Source organism: Rhyacophila brunnea, unplaced genomic scaffold (assembly GCF_057557595.1).
Source record: "Rhyacophila brunnea isolate RB1 unplaced genomic scaffold, BYU_Rbru_1.0 scaffold_5, whole genome shotgun sequence".
Classification (NCBI taxonomy): domain Eukaryota; kingdom Metazoa; phylum Arthropoda; class Insecta; order Trichoptera; family Rhyacophilidae; genus Rhyacophila; species Rhyacophila brunnea.
The window spans coordinates 23,273,529-23,297,486 of NW_028233170.1; the positions used below are offsets into that span (position 1 = coordinate 23,273,529).

At 35.1% G+C, this 23,958-nt stretch overlaps 1 protein-coding gene across 1 annotated transcript; it reads right to left on the reverse strand.

The window, feature by feature from the left end:
* Nucleotides 1–2,662: 2,662 nt before the first annotated feature.
* Nucleotides 2,663–23,297, reverse strand: LOC147066186 (coiled-coil domain-containing protein 40-like). The gene is made up of 14 exons (XM_085955501.1): nucleotides 23,171–23,297; nucleotides 22,235–22,392; nucleotides 20,980–21,224; nucleotides 20,108–20,250; nucleotides 19,916–20,016; nucleotides 18,738–18,920; nucleotides 16,193–16,438; nucleotides 14,003–14,177; nucleotides 10,079–10,287; nucleotides 9,220–9,339; nucleotides 8,365–8,460; nucleotides 6,673–6,852; nucleotides 5,357–5,515; nucleotides 2,663–2,989 (listed from the first exon to the last, which is right to left on the reverse strand). The coding sequence occupies exons 1-14, from the start codon at nucleotides 23,256–23,258 to the stop codon at nucleotides 2,744–2,746; spliced, it is 2,349 nt and encodes a 782-aa protein (XP_085811627.1). The 5' UTR covers nucleotides 23,259–23,297; the 3' UTR covers nucleotides 2,663–2,743.
* Between the last annotated feature and the right edge of the window lie 661 nt (nucleotides 23,298–23,958).

Below are 23,958 nucleotides of genomic sequence, written 5' to 3' on the forward strand. Positions count from 1 at the left end.
GTGAAATAAAAATAGTTAACATGGTAGGTATAAGTACACAAAAAGGGAACATAACATATTTATGGTACATTTTACGGTTTTACCACCTCAATTTGAGAGGTTAATGTTGATATTAATTAACTCACTTACTAAAATAAAGTAAACAATCATGTTTATTTTTTTGTATCATTATCAGTCTATTTCAATACACTGCTAGATGATATTATACACCTTATATTGGCGGTATCTCTTGACATCAAGAGGGTGTTTGACAATGCATGGTGGCCATATCTTTTGTCGAAATGTAAAAATTGTCCCACTAACATTTATAGGCTCATCAAAACTATCTATCTGGCCGCGAATATGCGAGGGTATCTGCTATAAAAGAGACATTAAAGGGATGCATACAGAATTCGTCTTGCGGCCCTGTCCTTTGAAACATAGTTCTCAATGATCTTCTGTCTATGCCATTCCCGAAGGTGTACACGTACTGGCCTTTGCTGACGACGTACTGCTGATTGTGGAATCAGGGCATACATCATACATGAATATGATAGTGGCTCATAAGTACCCGCCTTGCCAGCCTACTGTACGGTAATGCAATGCAAACTTCATGCCATCTGACATGCTTTGGGAGTGGGCAGGCTCAGATCAAATCCAAAGGAGGCTCATCAAAAACCATGGTATGGTTTGATGTGTTGCACTAGTGACTAGTACATAATATCGTTTTAGTAGTGCTAAGTATGTAACAATATCTGCTGTATATTATATTACCTCGATTAACTGTATGTACTATGTAATAATTGGGATGGGGATGCAGGTATTCCGGATGATTAATTCGGATAATCGAAAAAATAATAAGTAATACATCGATTTTACTTAGAGAATAAACATTTTCATTAGCAATTTCTTGAAAAATTTACTTTTTAGTAAGTACCTACCTAATTGGGCTTTTTTGTCATGTAACGCGCTAGAACAGCGTTCCAGCACCTTTTTTCACGGCATTTTTAATGTTTCAAAAGCAATTAGACGATAAAGATATGGTATTGTTATGAACTTATTGGATCTAGCATTGATGTGCGATGCTCTCCAAGAATTGTCAGAACTAAGTTTGGACCTACAAGATTGCAAAAATGATCCTCCTATTGATCCGAAAATATTTTATTCCACATTGAAAGAGTCAATTTAAAAAAGGATGCTAGATACCAAAGATGTTGAGTCGGCACTTTGGACTCGCGTACTTGACCAAAAATATTGGCCTGAAGATTCAAGATAGGTACCTGATAATCGGTGGACATTTGAGAGATGGAAATTAGAAACATGTCAATCGAACTACAACTAGACAAACGAGAAGTGATTCGTGGATTTCGCAAATACATTCTCGAAAATACATATCCTGAAAAAATATTGCGTTTGGTATATGCTCTGAATTTTATTCCCATTTACTCAAGTGAATGTATAGGTATGCGGGTGTTCGCAAATGAATCAAAATATTTCCCCAATAAGAGTTTCGTTGAAGACCAAAACAGTTTCTGCACTTTTGTTCATTAAACTCGTCGGACCACCTTTGACACTTCTTGATCCTTCAAAATACGTTGATCGGTGGTTACCTACTCAGACTTCAGAGGAAGGCATTCAGCCATAGACACTGACACTAAGAAAAGGAATCAAGACGATTTGCCGGACGAGAATTGAACAAAACTTTCGAAATCACTATAAACTTTTATTCAAATACAAATATGATATTTTTACAATTATTTTATTTTTTACAACTTTAGTTGTATATCTGTATTTGTTTGTTTGATTAACTTTAGATTTGACATGTCTAAAAAAATGTTTAATTTTTATGCGCTTAGTGGCATAGGAAAATCTGGTTTAAATTTCATTTAAATGATATTTGGATATAATTTTCTTTAGTAAAAAGCTTGACAAGAAGTGAGTTTCAGCATCTATTTTTTTCAAAAACAGCCCTGCCTAATACATATTTAAAATCATTGTAACTCCATATAATCATATGAAACTGATGATAAAAAAGAAATCCGGATAATCAAAAATTCGGATCAAGATAATGAAATAATACTATGTAACTAACATTTTACTATATGCTTCTAACCAAAAAATTTTTACGGGTCTATGGGATATTCAACAAAGATTTTGTTTTTTGAAATACATAAGCACCTACCTATTATATATTTTAAAAATTAGTATATAATTATCCGCAATGAGCTGATTTATAAAAATATCATAAATGTTTTTCTATGGCTTCAGCCAGTTTTCCTTTTATGTTTTAGTACAAGTCAGGTATGTAGGTTCATGTAATATAAATAACCATCTTCAACAAATATATAATCATAATGGAATGAAAAATAAATTGATTTGAATATTTTATAAAAACTCACACTTACAAAATTCACATTCAAAAACACAATTACGACACAGTCATTAGTGTCGCTGAGTTTCAAAACCCGCTATAACACTTTTTCATTATGTTGAGAAAATCAACAAAATCTTTTTGAACTAAAAAGGTTTTTGAATGTTTCAGTAGTGTTATAGCGGGATTTGATAGACACTTTGATTTTGTTTCATAGATGAGATTTAATTGTAGCGGTTTTTGAAAGAGGCGATAAAATTTTCATATAGAGATTTTAATAACGAATCCAATGATATATATATATCTTAATTATTTCAAAAAAGTGTTATAGCGGGTTTTGAAACTCAGCGACACATTAATCAGTGCTCAATAAAAGCACAAATCAATAAATAATTATTCATTTTCTTCTTCTTCCAAATTGAGCATATCGAGAGCTCTCGTGAGAACCACTTTTTTTTCTGGAAAATCATCCATAAGTTTCATTATGAGCGCCTGCAATTGAGTACTCAGTCTCTTCTGCCTGTAAAATTCTGTTATAATCGATGGTTCAGATTTTTCAGTGTGCGGTTTTGTCCTCCCGCTTGCTATCGAAGCGCAGTAGTGCCCGTAACGTTGGTCGCCTGTAATCCTTTCCAAATTCTACAATTGATAAAATATTAGAAACAATGAAAATGAAAATGTACCTATAGGGAAATTAAATATTGAGGGACCGCCCGGACCGCAACTAATATTATGGCGCATTGGCCAAAACGTGTAATACCTTGATATTTAATGAGATAAATTTACTATTAACATTTGTACTCAGCTTCGCTTGGGGGTTTTCCTTAGCATTTTTATATTTCAACTTTTACATATTGCAATTATATATTTTTTTTAGTTGTTATTTACGAAACCCAAAATAATGAATGTGTTGCTCGTTCTCCTATCCAGAATGTCAAGACTTTATAAGTTTCAAATTAGTGTTTACATTCTTTTGCCCAAAGATAATCCTTCATCCTTTAACATCTTTTTGTGAAATTTTTCCCATCTGCCAGTAAGTTTTTAGATTATCGATACACTGTGCCATAACACTTGATCATGGGAAAGCATTCATTGCCTACGTAATTTCTTGTCACATTGAGCAATTGACATAGTAACTAATTATTAATTATCATGTCAAAGGCAAGGCGAATCGAGAATTGAAGTCACTTTTAGTTATAGACAAATTGCATGAAATCAATGAGATTATAGGAACAAATGCATTCTCATTTCATAAATACCATCAGGCGAGTTTCCATTGATTAGCCTAGCCTACTCTAAATCCATGCTCAAGATCATCTCAATAACTTTTGCCGGCGCAGAGAGAAGCAGAGGCAGAGAACCTGAAGAAGTGTGTAGATATCATGAAAACTGAACAATTTATTTTTACTAAGCGCAATGAATTGTTTCTTATAGATTTCTTGTACAGCCAATATGTAGCTGTCTATGGTAATAGCAATATCTGATGAAATGCATTAAAACCGTAACACTATATTGCACCGAAGAACCAATAAACGCATGACCAATCGATCGCTAGTATTAATTCTCCATCACCCACTTGCTGCTGATAACTTGCCAATAATTGGTTCTCTCCCATTATCATAACTAAGCATATTCAAAATCTTCATTCTCTTTGCCATACAATGTAAAATAATAACTTATAAGGGTAAAAGTAGGTACTCCTTAATAAATTTTATAAGGGTTCGTTGTATTCTTTGAAAGTATAACTATGGCAAAACCTGAACTCGTACCTACCTCACCACAATAGCTCATTGTACACTGATAGGGTTACGGGAAGCCGCTTATACCATTTTCAGTGTAAACAAGACTATTGCGTTAAGCAGGGTTTAGCAAATATAGCTCACTATGGTCTGATAGAGTTTACGGTAAGCCGTGTATATCTTTTTCAGACCAAGCAAGTCTAGTATGCTGAGTCAAGGCCAAGCTGGCCCAAGGTTAACTGATTTGTTTGGGACTGCGTAGCGCCTTATATTCTCATCCGGGCGACCCTCTCCTCGCTGTCCAGCCGAGACGCCGGCGCGCGCAGGTAGGGAACGCCTCGATGGGAGGCGCCCGCGTGGACCGTAGGCGACGGCCGCGGTGCGAGGGAGAAAGTATTCGGTGTGAGTGAGAGGTCCCGCGCTACAAACTTTAAATTCTATCAATGCGAGACTGAATACTATTTCTCTTGTGTTATTAAATTACAGTGTAATTTACAAGTGAATTGATAATATGTATTTAACAAATTTAAATCTGTCCTTTGTAAAGCCAATGTGATGTAACAAATCCTGCAAACAGCAAATAGAAATGGCATAGAACCATCTTCACCGATTTCAACATAATATAATACGGCAGTACATACATTAAATTATTTACAATTAGGTTTGTTGCAATCATGTGACACATCACACAGTACATTGTATATAATTATAGTTCATTTTAGGTATATTATGAATGACCACATTTACTCCGGTCATATTATGATTTGTGTAATATGTTTGATCCTACTGCTACAATGTAAGATTATCAGTCATACTTTTAGTTGTATTTCTTGGTATTCTTGTGTTTTTATTAAATCTGATGAAATGTTGGTTTTTACAATAAATGTTTTATACCTAAGTCTTAGTAATTCTACTAAGGAGGAGGCTTTACCTGTGCATACCACTATTTTCCAGTATTTAAGTGCTACAGCTGCCATTTTGGAAAACATCGGATGATTTAAAATGTTCCCATTTTCCAAAATGGCAACCGTAGCACAACATGTACGAATATCGATTTTTGGTATGTTGTTACTGGACACTAGTACTATACTAATCTCTTTGCACTCTACTTATGCAGTCTCCTCTTTAGGGAAATTATTTCAAATTATAACTGTAATACTGGACTTAATTAGACTTACAATATAATATTGTAAGTTCACCTATCGTTATCAGTTTTAAGTTAACTATAATAATATGTATTATTAGTAATGGGTAATTAATAATTAACCTTTAGTTTTTTCAATTGAGCCTCCTGCACCCGCCTTAGTAATGACCCGATATCATCCTCCACTTGGGATATAGCCGATTTTTTCTCATCCATTTCTTGCTGTAAGAAATTTTGCTCCTTCATCAGTGTCGGTATCATGTTCTTGTTCATTTCTATTTCCTGAAATAATAACACAAACAATACTCATCAATTCGCCATTGCCTGACAAAAAAATATGTACCTAATATGAATTTAATTAATCAACAGCGGTCAGTGACACTTCCACTGCTCCCACTCCCCGAAACATGTTTTCTGAAATGAAATGCCTGATTCATTTCTAGATGGCATTGTGGCTTCCATTCTAGCTCTAATATAAACAACGAATTTAAATTATAACGAGGAATCTTATTATCTTTTAGTATTGCAACACTCGCATTCGATTCTGCATAGCATTTAAAATTACATTTTTATTGTGGTTAAGTTGGTAGCCACAGAAAGACTAATGTTCTGTTCGTTGGTCGATTAAAACATGGCAATGGTTATAGCTGTTTATATTATGTACATATCCTACCATATGCGATTTTTGTGATTATTCATCTAAATATTCTAAATAATGATGATTCGGGTTGACGGTTTACTTTTTTTTACTATGTACATACAATAATTGACACAGTCTATCTTGTCACAGGCAGTTATAGCTACATTTGCATAATGTAATGTGAATGGTTTGGTTATTGTCGAACGTATTTTATGTTTGAAATGGTCATTTTATATATTAATCAATTAACTCATTCACTGCTGACTAAATAATGATTTTTTAATTACCACCTTTAAAATGCACGTTAATTACATCAATCGGCCGCCTGGTCATTACGCGCCAGGTGCGTCTTCAGCGTCCAAAGTATTTTTTTTTTTTTTTTTAGAATTATTAATAACCATGCCCTTGCTTTTTCGTACAAGGTGGTTGTTAGTAATTTTGAACAATCACAAACACCCAGGCTTTGAGAAAAACACAAATGTTTTTGTCATGACCGGGAATCGAACCCAGAACTCTCGGGTGGAAGGCCAGCGCCTTACCCACTGCACCACGAGAGCCGCCGCGTCCAAAGTATTAAACAATACTATCCATTCAAAATAAATTGAAGTTTCAGAACTTATCTTGGCAATAATTGCACATTTTTAACCATGGCTGGTTCATATCCATGCTGATAGATTTTTTTATATCCCTATCTCGCGTCACTTTGTCACAATAGTTACAAAAATAAAAGATCTAAACAAAAATTCTCTATAATTTCAAAGAATACAATGCCTTTATTAAAAACATAATAAGTTTTAACCCGGTGGACTCTTTTGATATCGTCTCTGCTCTCTTTGAGTCTCTTGCGCAGAGTCTCTCGGGTGAATTGAGGAGCAGCTCTCGATCTAACCCTCGCTGCCGCAGCCTCGCGTCTCCCAACCGATTGGGCCAAGTCCGACGCGAGCCGCTCCGCTGTACGGGATACCTCTGCATGACGCACCTTACATAAAGAATACACACGCGGTTTTAATTATTATTATTACTAATAACATTGATTTATAACTATTATTATAATACTTATTACTTAATAGTCTTTTAGCTGTAAATATGTTTGTGTATTTTAATATTCTTATAATATTCTCTAATAAATTATTTAATTTATTAAAAGAATATGCTAATTAACATTTGTTTCCAATCCGAAAAATATATAACTATAATTATGTAATAGGTACCGCAAATAAACCATTTTTCAAGATCTTCTTAGTCTGAGTTTATGGACCTTCTTCTAAGTCTTCTTGGATCTCCCCAAATCATTTCAGCATACAGTAAAGACAAGGTATCATAATGACACGTCTTTCCAAAAAAGTCTACCGATTATTTAAACTAAGCTCACAGAGACAGTGGCGCACCCAGGGGGGGGGCCAAGGGGCCCTGGCACCCCCCAAAAATGAAAATTATCAGAATGATTTTAAACTTTGAAATTGAAAGCCAATAAACTATACCTTTGGGCTTAGACAAATAAAAACACGGCAAAAAAATGATTTGTAATAATTCTCCAGCACCCTTTTTAGAAAAATTTCTTAGATTTTAATTTCTAACACAAAAATTTTGAAACACTAATGTCAGGTTTTTTCAGAAACACAATCCCTAATGGAACTGTCAAAAAATTCTCGGTGTCCACCCGAATTCCGGAGTGGTGTAGGTCATGGCTGGGGAGGGCTGACAGGGCTCTAGCCTGGGGGCCCGGGCTGTGGGGAGCCCGGCGTGTCGGGTTAACCAGATAAGTGAGATAAACACAAATCATAAATTACCTGTAATAGTAAAAAAAGTCGCCTGCTTATACTTCATGACCATGAACATTTTCAATTACTTATAAAATTGTGCAATATATTTTTTGATTATTATGTGTCAATACTCAACAGCTCCATTATTAAAGTAGATGTATTAAAAATCGCCAATAATTCACTGTATAAGTACCCTTAATTTGAACTGAAACAAATTTTGAAGAACGTTAATGTAGTGTTTCACACTGCCTTTAATCTTAGAGGTAGGTAGGGGGCCCGCCAAATATCCTAGCCTAAGGGCCCGTTTCAGGATGTAGGGACCGTGGTGTTGGTACACCGAGTGCAATAGACAAAAGACCGATAAACGAGAAATTAAGCTGTGAAGAAGAAAAAGATCCTATGGACTAATTTACATTCTCCTCCTTGGGCCCCCCCCAATATTAAATCCTGGGTGCGCCACTGCACAGAGATACCGCAAATTCTTCATTTTCGACTATCACACAGTACCCGGTCCCTGAACAATAATTATTACTATTGTGAAGTGGAAACAATGCAATGATTAATATTATATTGTAAACAATCTGCATGTTCATTTGAAATGGCTCAGTTTTATTTTATCATACATTTATTGTTATACATAGAGCGGTACCATTTTATATTGTTTCTCTGTGCCAAAAATGTACAATTATCATGTTTCTTTCTTAAAAAAATAATGTGATCCAACTCACTTGCATTCTGTGAATCTCCATTTTCATCCGTCCCATTTCTCCCGTAGCAATCTTTTCCTCGTCAATTTTTTGTTTCGTTTCAACTGCCATAATGCTCTGCCGACAAAAAGTGAATGACAGATACAAAAACTGAGACCAACTTGGCAACCTTGCTTCACGCGATCAATACTGTTAACATTTTTTAATGTTAACAGTATAAATTCAGAGATATTATCATACATACAATGGTGATAGAACAGAAACTGTACGATATAAATTGAATATGTAAGTATTAGGTACATTATATATTGGTCTTGATTTATCTATCTGTCTGTAACGCATGAGACAAAAGATATGTGTAGGAAATAGTGAGGGAGAATACATATAGAAGAGCTAAGGTGAGAGAGCACAGATGCATAAAATGCAAATTCGAAATTTGAAAAATAATCTTTTAGTCATTTACTGTCACTATCTATTTATCTGAATATACTTCTTCTCTCCAGGTTGTCCGGTCCGCGCCTGACAATATGTCCAAAAAACTGCAGAATTCTTCTCAGACATATCGTCGAGAGCCGTTCCTTTATCTTCAGTCTCTGGGTGATTGACTGGTTCGTCCTGTGCTCCGTCCAAGTAATGCGAAGCGTTCGGCGCCAACACCACATCTCAAAGGCATCAATTGCCTTCCGTTCTCTTGCCATCAGGGTCCACGACTCGACTCCGTATAGAAATATCGAGAACACTAATGTTTGCACAAGTATCATTTTTGTGGCAATCGAAATACACTTACTATTTTAACCCAAATTATTTAAATCAGCATTAATATGCGTATCCTCTTTGATTTAAAGTCATTAAATATCATATAATATTAATTCAAACCTTTTTCTCCCATGACATAACCTCTTTTCTAATTTTGTGCAAATTCACCGCCAGTTGTTCTTTATCATTCTCAAGCTCCGCAATTTCTTCTTGAATGTTCATGACTTCCAGTTCAGCTTCCTAATGAGAAAAGCATGTAATACAGCCATCAACTATTTAATGGTATCGCACAATTTCAGAAAATCTACCAAAAGCCTCTTTTATATTACTGTGAAATATGGAATGCAGAAGAGGCATGGTGTAGAAGGAGACTTTCCTCACGACTTAAAGCCGCCACGGTAAAATGGCGGATAGTATTTTTATACCACAAAAAACAAACTAAAAATCTACTAAAACAATAATGTCATTTGAAACAACTAGTATTATTATTGTAAAACAACTTTAAGTTGACAAATAGTGAAAACTGTTACTATATTGGAACGATTTAACCTTGAACATGCGCAGAAACAATTTCATCTACTGTGCATTATTGTTACGGTTGATATTCCTGACTGCCTAAGCCGGGTAGCAAGTACAAACTCGTTTGTCATTTTCAATAATTCTTTATGTTGCACACATTTCGAAAAAATAGTTTCTTACATTCTTACAAAAATAGTTGCATGTCGAATGTAAAACATGTTATGGATTAATCAAATACACCCAATTAGAACAATATCGGGGTCAAGTTTCCCAACTTTTTTGTTAAATAGGAATGGTGAGAGGATAGAATTTTTTTGGATCTGTCGGACATAATAAATAAGGCATACAATCGCTTGCTAAAATCGAGAGAGCTCCAAGATAATAATAGTATTAGATGCACGTTGCTTATAAAAACTGTCATTAATAAGGTAACTTTGGAAACCAAAAATGAAAGTTTCACCTTTAACTGTGCCAAGCATTCGAACTTCAGAAAATTGTACTCGGCTTCTATCTCCTGGTTGTGAACTTCATCTTCAAACTTCCTCTTGTAATATTGTTCGATTTGGCTTTGCAAGTGGTCCAGGCACCGTTGAACTTGTGTATCCTCCTGCATCAATTTTTCTTTCTCATTCTCCAGCTTTATGTTTTTATGTTCCATTATCTGTATTTCTGAAAATCAATCGTGATAATTTTAATCCTTTCTATGCTGCAATTAATTAATTGATAGTAATTAACATAAGAATTGGTGTAATTACGGCGTCCAAAGACGCTTTGGGTACTTAACCGGTTAAGATTACCTATTCGAAAAGAATTATTAGGTCAAAAATAAAAATACTGTTTTCAAGCGTCGAGAATACAATTTTTCTTCTTAATAATTATCCTGTTGAGTGCTAAGTAATGATATATCGTCATTCATATTAACAGTGAGGAATGCTAATAAGGATCGTTGTTAACATCATAATGCTTCAAATGGTAAATTATTTCGGGAACTTCCTATGCGCCATTATCAAACCGGTTTTTATTTTGTTTGGTTTGCACGTTTATTAAATTATTTTTTTAAACGCTTATGGCTCGATGACATTGAGCTACTTTACAAGCTACAAGCCAGCGAATTTACAATCTGCTTGTAAATTCGTCCAGTGTCATCATCGAACTAGCTAATAAGCAGATTGTAAACAATCTACCGAGAAAAGTTGAAAGCCGGACTGCTTTACACGCTACACGCTGGCGTGTGGGCTGGTATGCGTCTGCGCTGTAGAGCGATAGTGGCGACCTCATGGTAAAAAAACGAACTACTAATACGTCCTGTCAAAATAGTACCAAAAATGACGGTTTCAACTCGCTAGCTTGTCGGCTTCTGAGCGAGTGGAAAGTTTTGTGCGTCATCATCACAATCGCGCTGGCTGACTCGCCCGCTTTTAAACTCGCCGGCAAGCAGCTTGTAAAGTAGCTCAATGTCATCGACGCATTCGATGATTTATTTAAAGTTATTAAATATAAATGGGCAAATCCATATGTGTCCTATTCTGAATATAATAAAATTAAAACATAAGGAATTAATATCGTAATCAAGAATGAGGTTATTGGCAATTATCTTATTATACCATAATGATCGAAATTATACTCCTGGGAATTTATTTTCAACTTTGGTTCGTCCCGCTGACAAAACGATTATTCTAGTGGTTTTGTCTATTCTAATGACTCGTGTCATAAACTTTCGAAGTCGAGCAATGAAAAATTGCATGTGTGAAGAGGGAATGTAGATTGTAGATGTAGATATACCCAGATGTCATGATGGTTGATTATACAAGTTTCATGGTCATGCATTATTTGTAAAATACACTTTTAATACATCCTTCACATACGTAATGTTGTATCAGATCAATATAAAAGACAATTTTTGGAAATCAATATAATAGCGCCTGTATACGTGCATGGATTTATTGGCGGCAATAGTGCTTATTTTAAACTATCGTGACAATAACTGTTTACAAGTAAAAGTGTTGACTGTCTCTCCAATTCATTCTTTAAAAGTGAGTGAGACGCGATGTTGTCATTTTATGGTACTATTTCGTACTATTTGACAGCTAGTGAAAATCGGTCAACCTGAAAATTTGTTTTTTTGCCGGCAGGTTCGCCACTATCGTTCTACTGCGCAGGCGCAGATCGAAATAATCTTACTGTCACATGAAGATTCAGAAGCTTCCAAACTTGTTTGATTCATGTATGCAATCTTGCCAACTGCAGGATAATACATGTTTACCCATACATTTTCTTACTGTCAACAGTAAATCCATGCACATGTAAACGGGGTATTACAAAGAGGTTGGACAGTCTTTAACCTCTTTGCGATATTACCACCGGTGTCTTTGTATGAAGGAATGGTCTGATTTTGACAGGAATGTACGTTTATAAAATACTGATAGGTAATATTATATTAGGTTATTTGATATACGGATTTTTATAATTCAATTTGAAATGAGAAAAGTCTTATAATAAAATGGTTTTCAAATCAATTTGTCAAGCGATCCGGTATCTGATTTTGACAACTGAACGGTGGTCGAATCTCTAGAAAGCAGTGGTCAATCACATTGTTAGATGCGATGGATCTAGAGCTCTCCATGAGGTTTATGAAGGAACTCTGTAATGATATAGTATAGTATATTAGTCTATTGGTAGGCACTTGGCCTCCAGGTCGCTCCTAGAGGAGATGGGCGGACAACATCAAGACGGACCCAAAGAGGCTGAGTGTGACCAACTGGAGAGAGAGAGCCAGTGTTGCCAAATGTACTATAATCATAAGATAATTTTGATTCTACATAAAATGTAAATAGTAAGTTATACTATAATTTGATACCAAATATGACAAAAATGCTATAATTTTTAAGGATTTAACACATTCGCAGACAGATGTTAGCTCATACATGTTAGTGATATGACACATATTAAAATTTAAATTTTTAAATTTTCGATATAGATATGTACGACACTATCTAGTGTACGACACAAGTAGATAGGGAACATAGTGTTTTAATCCAAAATACGACTTCTATACACGTTGTGTCGTATTACGTTGTATAGTACAGGACGTCTATAATAGACGTTCTGTCATATCACATTTAAAAACGACGTCTATGGACGTTCACTGTAGATTTTTTAAAATACTAAATTTTTTACACCATTAATCTACGTAGAAAAAGATGGTAACAATGGAGAGAACTCAGGATAGAAATTCCTGTAGTACAGCTGTGCAGTCAGCCATAGACCTGAATGGTCTGTAGCCACCTTCATTTATTTTGAGTGAATATTCTGATAAAGTTTCATCATTTGAACTGGCTTTTACTTTGTAGAACTCCATTGTAATGGGGTTTAACACAAAACTTTTGTCAATTATATAGTATGCTAATGAATATAGAAAAATGTTATCTAGCTATAATAGACAGACCAAGACCAGACTCTATGTCAGTAGATAGTGCTGTTTGTCTTTAACTCTTAGCAATGACCGTCAAGTTGTGGATAGATATTGATACCGCCTAAAGCATGGCATCCTCAGAGGATCCAATGCCATGAGGCCTTGTAAGCAATTTATAGTCACCCTTTTGAAACTTCGCCAACAAAGTCTAAACTTAATATTATTTCAGAAATACGTATTAAGAATACTTAATTACTTTCTCAGCTTAATAATTTTATCAGAAGTCTAGCCATTAAATTCATGCCTAGCATTAAAATCGTTGACATAAGTCCTAAAGCTTTATTATAAAGAACATCCGTAAAAGCACTTACTTAAATTCATTCGCATAATAATTATTACCATAGCAGCATTTATATTAAATTCATTGCATAAAAATTCATTCATCCCAAGTCATACCACGGATGCAGTGAAGGGTCTGCTTCGATTTTGCAGATTGTGTTTTTTTTTTTGTTGTTTTTCGAGAGTTGATCGAGGCCTCGCCGAGTTAGAAGATTCATTCGGGTTTCGAGCTCTCGAGACGGTGGCCACGTCCGGCCGGCGTCTCCGCCAATTTGAATTTATTTATTTTATAAATATTTTGATTTAAATTTTTTCACTGTAACCTGTTGTACTCGTAAATGATAAATAATAAAAATAATAAAATAAAAAGCACTGTTTTCGCCGAAAATCCGCGTTGTCAATCAAGCATAGCATGTCCCCAAAAGAAGAAGCAAGACGATACCTACCTCATCTGCCACACTAGGTATCACAGGTCCGGGAGGGGTACCAGATCCTACTTCAGACCCCCCCCCGCCTCTTTCGGAGGTCACAACATGGACCTAACTAAGATGTCCCCTCCCTTCCTTATAATGAAATAGCAATCAATTGTTGATTTCCAAATGCAGGAATACAATATAGTCAATAAGATCTCACGTTTTTGAGTCAAGCTTAGGCTGGCCTGCTGCGCTCGATACTGGTTGGTAAGCTCCAACACTTGGCCCTGGATCCTCAGCCAGTCGTGTTGCATACACTTGCTTTGCTTTGTTGACTCTCCAATCTCCCGTTCCAGCTCTTGGATCTTTCTTTCAGCGGGATTGACCTCATCGCCCTGGAAGATAAGTTGGGTAATAACCACGAAAGCAAGCACAAATTGAATTAGTCACAGTACACAAGCACAAAATCAAGCTCTATAATTCGTCGGTATTCGATTGTCAAATTCAGTAGTCCGCCGCGTACAAGTATACAATGCAGATGAGACGGGTTTATTTTGGAAACTTCTTCTTCGTAAAACGTACGTTCATCGTGAAGAAAGTAATGTACCAGGGAGTAAAGTGCCCAAGGACCGCATCACAATTATGCCGTGCTCCAATGCAACTGGGACACACAAACTGAAGCTTTTGGTCATAGGGAAAGCCAGGAATCCTAAGCCATTCAAGAATATCTGCCTCACTGAACAACTGGTTGTGTCAAGTGATTTACTGTTTAATATTTAGTTAATAAACTTAGTTCATAAATATGTATAATTAGTAAATACTTGATTGTGATTATAAATAAAACCGTAATTTGCTAGTACAAATTTCTCAAAAAATTTTTACAAAGTAGGTAGGTACCTGTTTTAATTTTTACCATATTTAGTACATGCACTATAATCCGCCGCTTTCACTAATTGGACTCTTGTCTGGTTTTTGGGGTGGCGGATTACTGAGAGAGTACTGTATTTATTTTCAGCTTTATTCCACTCACAAACAGTTCTAAAATGTTTTATTCTGTAAATTCTCATATTTGAGTTAGAATTTAATCATTACTGTTGCGTAACTGCAAGAGTAACCCAGTGTTTTTACATAAACCCATAAAAATACTAAGGGCCAAAGCACACTGGAAACGCTGAGTACCACTTTTAGTGTGCTTTGGTCTTAATGTATTGAGTATAAACCAATTCTGTCCATCTCCAGTTTATTTTAACATGTAGGAAAGTAAATTAATTGTTTTGAACTAATACAGTTTCCAAGAATAATAACTATTTCTTGAATAATAACGGGATGAGAGAGAGAGATATCATTTATTTTCATCTCACTCTGAGGTTTGTATTTAAGCGTAGACAAGTTGTTTATTTTTTTAGTCTTGGCAATGGTGGTGGGGCGACCGAAATAGCTATTGACTTAAAAAACTCCTTGATAATTTAATATAATTTATATTATCATTCTGATACACCCCTGTTACAGGCGGGCTTCTCCCGGTGTAAAATAATCATTTAGTAGCTTAAGTCGAAACGTAACCCTGACCTCTAGAAACGGCTTCATAAAACATCTAATCTGATTCCTTGCTCAACCACGTAAGTATTTCTTTTTAATTTAAAAAGTAAAAATGATGATGGATGAAAGAGATAATTTTAAGACTAAATATAAGGATTTAAATATAATAAATTTTGCCGCGCATTGTGCGTGAAATCCTCGCGCGCCGGCGCCAGGGTCAGGCTCGTGATTCGCCGAATCAAAGATCACGCGATAAAATTTGGCCAATCACGAGAGTCCTTTTTTTGCTGGATGGCGTCGGTACGAGGAATTTAAAAAGAAAGAAAAAAAGGATGTTAGTAAGCGTCCCCTTTCCGATAGGTACGGACCTGACGACTACAACTGTAAAAATCCCAAATATAATTTGTAAAACTAAAAATTAAGCAAATATAAGAAGACCACGTTACGAGCACGAAAGACCGAGTTTTATTTATACTCCGATCGTTGAAATTATTTTTTTTGTGAATCCGGGGTTCGATGGACTCCTGAGCTAGCCGCTGGAACCCCGGGGATCTCAATTCGCTATCTACTCATTGTGATGGGTTGTCTTTTCATATGTCCTGAAAATCGACAAATAAAAATAATAGTGGCAGTATGAAGATCTCTTCAAATCAGGTCATAATCACTCATAGCAGCTAGTTAGCTACTGACGTAATCAGTAGCAAGGGGTCCTTTTTCGCTTCACTTTCATTTATGTATGGGCTCCATCTTATTATAAGAAGGTTTTCTTCAACATCTTTTCAGTTAATCCTATTCCAATAATACAAACAAAATACATATACGTAAATATCATTGTCTATTAGTGTATAATATATAAAGTTGAACGTTTTACCTCGAGTCTGGCAACAAGCACAGCAATTCTTTTCATAACTCTGTCCATGTAAGCCTGCTTTCTGTCAATCTCCGACATTACTTCCTTCATTTTATTTTCCGTCTCCTTAATATCGACCTCCTTCAAATCGCATTTTTTCTTTTCTTCAAGTACGATTTCATCACTTTGCTCGTTTTTGATTTTCAATTTTTCAATTTCCAGCAATATTTTTGCATGCTGATTTTCGATATTCAGCATTTCGATTTCCTAGCGGCAAACAAAATTTAAGATTGTACTCAAGCTTGTCTTGGCTACGGACGTCAAAGTGGTGATCTGGGGAACAACATACCTCCCTCACTTTCAGGTATAAATCTATTCCCCCGATCCCCACCATAGTCCTTAACATTGCATACAGTGCTATAAAATCGTAGCCAAGATAAAATGTTGGTTCTAGTATATTTTCAATATCATTCAAAAAATATTTCCATTGTGAATGCCTTTTCCCAACCCACGACTATTAATTTGGCTTTCAATACTGTTCAAGAATGAAGATATAGGTATGAATTATCGACACTATTAACATTATTCCAGTAATTAAGACGATACATCAGTGAAACGGCAAATAATTTCCAACTATAGGCGCTACGAAATTTTGGACTCGCTGGCATTCGGAGAGCGAACATCGAGGTGTGAAAACGTCAATTTGTTTCGTGATGGCGACTGGGATATTAATTCTTAAATCGTGTAAAGATGACTAAAAACGTTACCGATTTACTTGAAAATGAAAACATGTCAATGAATATATTATTATTGTTACTAATAGAACAATAAACAGAACATTAAATGGACGCATGTTGGATTTATATGACAAATTATATTTCGTTCGGCATGCGTCATTTGCACCCGCGACCCGCAATCCGCGCATCGCCTAGCTACGATCTTTTTAGACCATGCCTCAACTGAGGTATAGCCTTAGAGCACAGATGTAGTAAATAAACAGATGAAGTATTTCAATACCGAAATAATACTAAATAGTTTGCCAGAGAATTTAAGCCATACCTATTATTTTCATTTTGTCTAAAGGCATAAACCATCTTACAAATTTAATATGCCAATGACATGCCAAATTTTATTGTGTTTTCAATCGATCTATGCTCAGAACTTGAAGTGAAGGTAATACCTACAATTGGTATGGAAGATTAAACAAGTACAGGTGTAATTAAAATATCAGATAAGAGTAGTTTTGACATCATCGCATGAATATATAAGTGGAAAATAGGATTCAAACGTGTAACCGTTTTGAATGAAAGGTTATAGGCATTTTATTCCCAACATTGGATTATATCTCATGAACATTGTGTATAAAATTGTGTTATAATTTTTATAGCAATTAATTTTTCAATTTCAATTATTTGGCCTGATTTATCCTCTAATCAAACAATAAAAGTATTAATAATTATATTATGTAAAGAAATATCATTGTTTTTTCTTTAAATAGGCATAAAAAACCACATTTACAGAATGTTGAAAACTCCTATGTAAAAATTAACAATCTCATGTTATTTAACCGGATGTGTGTCACAAGCGCATTTACACGCTCTACGACTCCATGCGTGCAAAGACGGCCATTGAAAATGAACGTGTATACATGATATACTTTACACTCATTATCCCAGGTCGATTGTATTACATAAATAATTTAATATATTGTACACACTCTGCCATCTCATGGAATCATGGAATCTTGGAATCATTATACCTACATTATATCAATAAGAAAATAAATGTTTATAAGGTTTTATTTTTAATTTTATTCATCGCAAAATATCCGACCATCGAATTGTAAAAAACAGTCATACTACATCAGTGTTGCCATCTTTTTCTATGCTGATTATAACAAAGGCGTAAAAATTATAGTATTTCTGAAAATAAGTACAGGAACATTTTTCGGCGTGAATCCTTTAAAATTATAGTATTTTGGTATATTTGGGGTTATATTATAGTATTTTACATTTTTCGCAGAATTAAAATTATAGTATTGTACTACAATTATAGTACGGTTGGCATCACTGTATTACACTAAAATAACATGATTATTCCATCTATTCCATCCATTGATGTTTATCATTTGAAAACCTAATACGCTGTGAAGTTTTAAATAATCACACCTAAAATAAAAATGATTATTCCTATGTTTGTGTGCTGTGTAGACTGCTTTCTGCATATCAGCCTCTACCATTGTTGGCAATCATCTTTTATCATAGATGTAAAATGTGATGCATCTATTTCAAATACCGATATGTCCACAATTCAATAGCTGTGCTAAATAGCATTTTGTGTCTAAAGTGTAAATGATTGTGTTAGTTTCTTTTTCCATCGTTTATGAGTTGAAATCCTCTGATCATGCATTTTAACCAATAAAGAAGTTACCGAGACATTTTTGAATATATTTTCAACCGACGGTTGTATAGAAATTAACATTTTCTGGGACATTCCCAAATGAACAAATTTAATAACTACCAAAGACAATAATCTACATAATAAAAATAAAAATCATGTTCCGTACATGTTTCCGTGCTTCGTCTTTAAGTTGTCTAACTTTTGCGGCTATTCCTTCAGCGGCCTTATCGGTGGTGAGCCTCTCTTGCAATCGATCGAGGGTTTCATTCTCCAGAGACATTTTCTCTTCTAATAATTTTTCGAACTCTCTTGTTGCACTTTTGAGACTGCCAGTGAGAGCTAAGTTTTCCTGAAACATGAATTTATCAAAAATTTATACCCACCATTAACCATAGAAATATCTGTACTTATTGATTGATATGTCAGAGGACTTAGCATCTTTTGTACCACCGCTGCAGGGTGAGAAATAGTCAGCCATGGCGACGAAATCCTTGAGACTATGCCACAATGGTAACACCGCTTTCATTTCATACACTAATAATAATTGTATCATTTTGTTTAAGCCTCAAATTTATACTTCGTCGCTATAGGACTGGTTTGTCGAATATACGTTTTGTCGAAATCGACCTTTTAATGCAGAATGATTTTTTGCATCTAAATGGACCAGAACCATCCTTTTCTTTAAATTGTTTTGTAATGAATACAGCATTCAAATGCTGTAAAAACAACAATTTAGTATTTGAATATAGGATAATGAAGTTTTTCTTCTCCTGAATATTTTTAATTTGGTCTATTCGACAAACCAATCCTACAGCGACGATTTGGTATTTCGTTTAATTGATCTATTGGAAAAACTCAGTAATTTAATAGAATAATGGAATATTGGAAAACATAATATTTTCCTACTATCAATAGTCTGCGACGTCAAGGGAAATACAGAAATAAAAAGTAAATAAAATGAAGAAATACACATGTTTGATTGGGTAGTGTGAAAGAAATCACAGAACAAAAATAAACTGTGCTCTTTTCTCTACTTGGTTAGGTACCAGGCGGCCTTCTTAGAGAACCATAGTTGAAAACGTAATTAAATTAAACTCTTTATACTCTTGAGACCATTTCAATATGTTAGAAATCAAATACATAACCATGTAAAACCCCCATATAATTAATATACTTTCTCGTTTGTTTAAATTAGTATAACAAAAAATGTATTTGTTGAGATTCCAATCGTAAATGAAATTCTCATTATCAATCACCCAAATCACTTCCTCAAGATGAAATCATGACAAACAGTTTTCCACTGTCTATTAGAAAGTAACATGGGTCAGATATTACACCGCTTACCATTTTAGCAAAATGAAGATCATTTTCTACCAGTTGAATGGCGGTCGTCGCTTGAGCAATCGCTATATCTAAGACAGCTTGTTTATTTTCCTCGATTTGAACTGAAATTAAAAACATAATAGTCTAATGAAGAGTAGTGAATATATTAATTATTGTATTATATTAGTACAATTAATAGAACAATGTTAATACCTAATCTCGCACATCTGGAAACATTATACGACATCTGTTCTTTGAGAAAAGTAGTAGATTCGTTACGTTGCATTTCCTCACTGATTTCTTTTTTTATAGACTCAATGCCTGTAAGCAGAGTTTGAAATTCAGCTTGAACATTTCTAGAAGAAAGGTAGGTACATAACATATTATTAATTTAATTAGTTTTTTTATTTAAGACAGAATAAAAGCTAAGATTTGAGAATGTCGCATTCTTCATTGAAAATATATCTTAAAAAAGCGTAATAAGTAAAGGTATTTGAAAAATTCTAGATAAAATTTTAGTCCGAATGAGAAATAAAAATACAAGTAAATGAACTAATAGAAAGATAGAGGAAATATTTATCTCGGCTTTCTTAGCCTGCCAACAGTCTGACTGTGGCCATATTCCCAACTTTCAATTGGAAAAACGTCAGCAATGTCCCAATATAAAAGCCACCCATCGTGTAGACTGCTTGATTTAAGACAGTTTTATGGAATGAGTCGGGTCTTTGGCTGAATGATCTTCAATCCCCTAGTCTTGCCAACTTTCTGAACGATCTCGCCTTACACATTTATGTTACTCTCCTACTCGGTTCACCTTTGTGTCATGTGCACCAATGTAATTATAGGAGACTAATTGACAGTCTGAGCTGCCTGGACAACATGGTTTGAGATGTCAAAGGAGTACAGAAGAAGATTAATACAATATAAGTTCGTGAAGTAAATGATTTGCGGAACATCAACATTCACCATTAGAATTTTTAGGATTAGTCATCTTTTAATTTATTCTTTTGAGGATTGGTTGATAGCCCCTAATAGCTTTCAAAATAAATATCTCAAATAAGGTAAAGAAACAAAAATTAACCTACTGATATTCATCACTGATTGAAGTGCATATCTTATCCCGCTGCTGGGTGCTGACTATGACAGATCCCCACATCTGCATGAGGCGCCTGTGCTCCGACTCCAAGGCCTGCAGATCCACCGTCCCATCCGACACAATCGTTCCCATTGCCTCCAGCTCTTGTACTTTTATCTGGGTTTGGTCTTCTAGTAGAGTGATCTGAGACTCCAGTTTCCACACCTCCGTTGTGAGGTTGAATACCATCATATCCTAATCAGTACATAAAGATTTTCATAAGAATGTTATTGCATTTATTTTTGTTATAAGTGGCACCACAATCAGAGGATCAAAGCAAGGTGTCGTAACCTGTGCAAATTTGCATATTGTGTATGACTGCAATTGCCGATAGTATTTACATATCTCCTGTTGCGTCGGTTTCTCTCACTCGGTCCTTCTACTGGTATTTTTTGTTATCTCACTGAAATATCAAACCTTATTCACAATGTGGTATATTTATAGTAAAGTCTAAAGTACTTTATAATCCGACCCATATTAGTCTACAGTATGAAAATAAAAGACATAATTTTAAATCTTAAAGATGTGGACATACTGCAGAATAGTAAGATTCTCATGTAAAGACAATTTCATTAATCAGGAAGTCTGGAATTGTTAAAAAAAATTATGCAGTTTCCATGAAAGCATCATACATAGAATAAAAAAAATATTATTAGGTAGGTATTGGGTCTACTGATTTTTCTCTTTCTTCTTGACTACTGCAGAAGACATGTGGAAAAGCACCCGGACTGGTGTGTAAGTTATGCTAACTGTGAGTATAGTATTGAACCCCTGTTACTGCACCAAACATTTATTTTATTTCATTTGTTTATTTATATGTTGGCAAAAAACATGACACAACCTCGTTACGATTTTTCCTCAAATAAATGTTTTCTACGTTAAACATACTATAAATAATATACATTGAGAATACGGGCACATCATTAGAATCAATAACAAGTGCTGCGATTGATATTTCAATGAAGAATATAAGCATGTCGGAGTGCCCGAGGCAGAAGAACTTTCTTGCTTTACAAATTCCGAGAATGGGTCAATTGCAGCACATATCCATTGTTCAGGGTCGCCGCATCAATGGGAGACATAACGACAATGGTGTTCTACATAGGTACAATAGAATCGGAACCAGAAGAGAAAGATACGGTTATCAAGAGGTCATTTTTGAACTGTCATCATTAAAAATTCTACAATCTTTTTTAGCCAATTACCAAATCTCTTTTCTCTAAGGCTTGCCGCTTCTTTTCTTCAGCCATTTTGTCCGATATGCGTTGGTTGACGGCCAGTTCAGAGTCGGTTTCCGCTTGCCACGCCTCGTATTGTTTACACAACAAATGGAGCGCCTCCAATTCACCCACAAGTTCAGCATCTTTCAAACATACAAACAAATATTAATCATTTATTATAAACACAACTGAGTGCTTGAGGATGAGGAAGGAATGCAGGAAGGTGAAGAAGCAACAAGATGAGATGAGTAAATAGGTAGGTACAGTGGTTCTCCATCACAATAGCTAGCTTTGGACATTCTGAACTCCGTAGCGACTTTCGTTCGCTAGTCGCACACTACGTGTCATATGTGCATAAGACACGTAGTGTGCGTATGCACATACTACACAAATAATAAGGAAAATGCAGTCTATTAGTGGTTATGTAGGTGTACAAATCTTTTAATCGATCACAAATAAAATTTAATCTCATATGTTTTCATCCAGTATGACAGCCATAACCAATGTGCATCTATTCTTCTACATACATTCTCCACTCAAATCTAAAAGTTATGAGTAGCGCAATGTGGCATGGAAAGGTACATGTTGGGCATAACGTGTAAAGATCACAAAAGAAACCAATGGATAAGGAAGCAGACAAGAGTATGTGATATGATAGAGGTCACTAAGCTGATGATGAATGGCAATTTTAATAGTCTGATTTTTATGCGTTCTGCGGTGGAGAAACAACACATAGTGTTAAGTGGTAGACTTTCAACTGACGATATGTCAAAAAATATCTGCAAAATATTTGGCAGGTACCTACCTAACAAATAGTGACAGGACTGTGAAATTCGTACCACACATTGGATACCTCTTGAATCTTATAATGTAGAAAGCCATATGAACTGAGCAAAATAACAATTTCATTAAGTCACATACCTTTTTTCTTCTTTTGATTTAATTTCTCAACACGTTCTTTGTAATTTTCTCTGTATGAACTCAAATTTTCTTCTCTTTCCCCTCTCATCTTCACTGCACTATCTAATGCCGCTTCATATTGGATAATCGCATTCTAAAATATGAATGTGGTAAGAGCACAACAAGTAACTTAACAAGTAAGTACACTTATAACCATTTTGTGTAAATTGATTTAAGAGTACCTACTGTGACACCCCCGTATGGTCCCCATTTGGGGATGTCTTTGTGTATCTGGAGACGCCCGAATCGGTATCAAAGCCAACAAATAATAAAGCGCTGATTACGAAAATTAAATAATAATAACAGAGCCGAGCCGGCAATGCCTTAGAATAGATTATAATATGTTGAATGGCAACAATGCCATAATATAACCGTTGACGATTTGCAACGTCGCCTTCTTTCACCAACGGCTCTCGTTGAAAAAAATCAGAAGATGGCGCTGAGATCGCGACAAGCAGCAAAACCGCGAGTACGCCGATTTCGTACGGATAAAATAAATTATTCAAAATGTAACCATATAGTATAATATTAACGTTAAATAAACTCGCCGTTTTCCATCACAATTCCGGTGCCTTAATTATCCACCTTCATCCCAAATACAGACGATAAAAAAGAAAACAAAACACAAAGTGACAGTTGAGAAATTCTCTCACTCAAAATGGAGGGGAGTGATAAGTGGCCCCAGTCAACGTGGGACTACGCTTCTTGATTTTGATCGTCTGGAATCAAGAAGCAGGTGAAATTTCTTT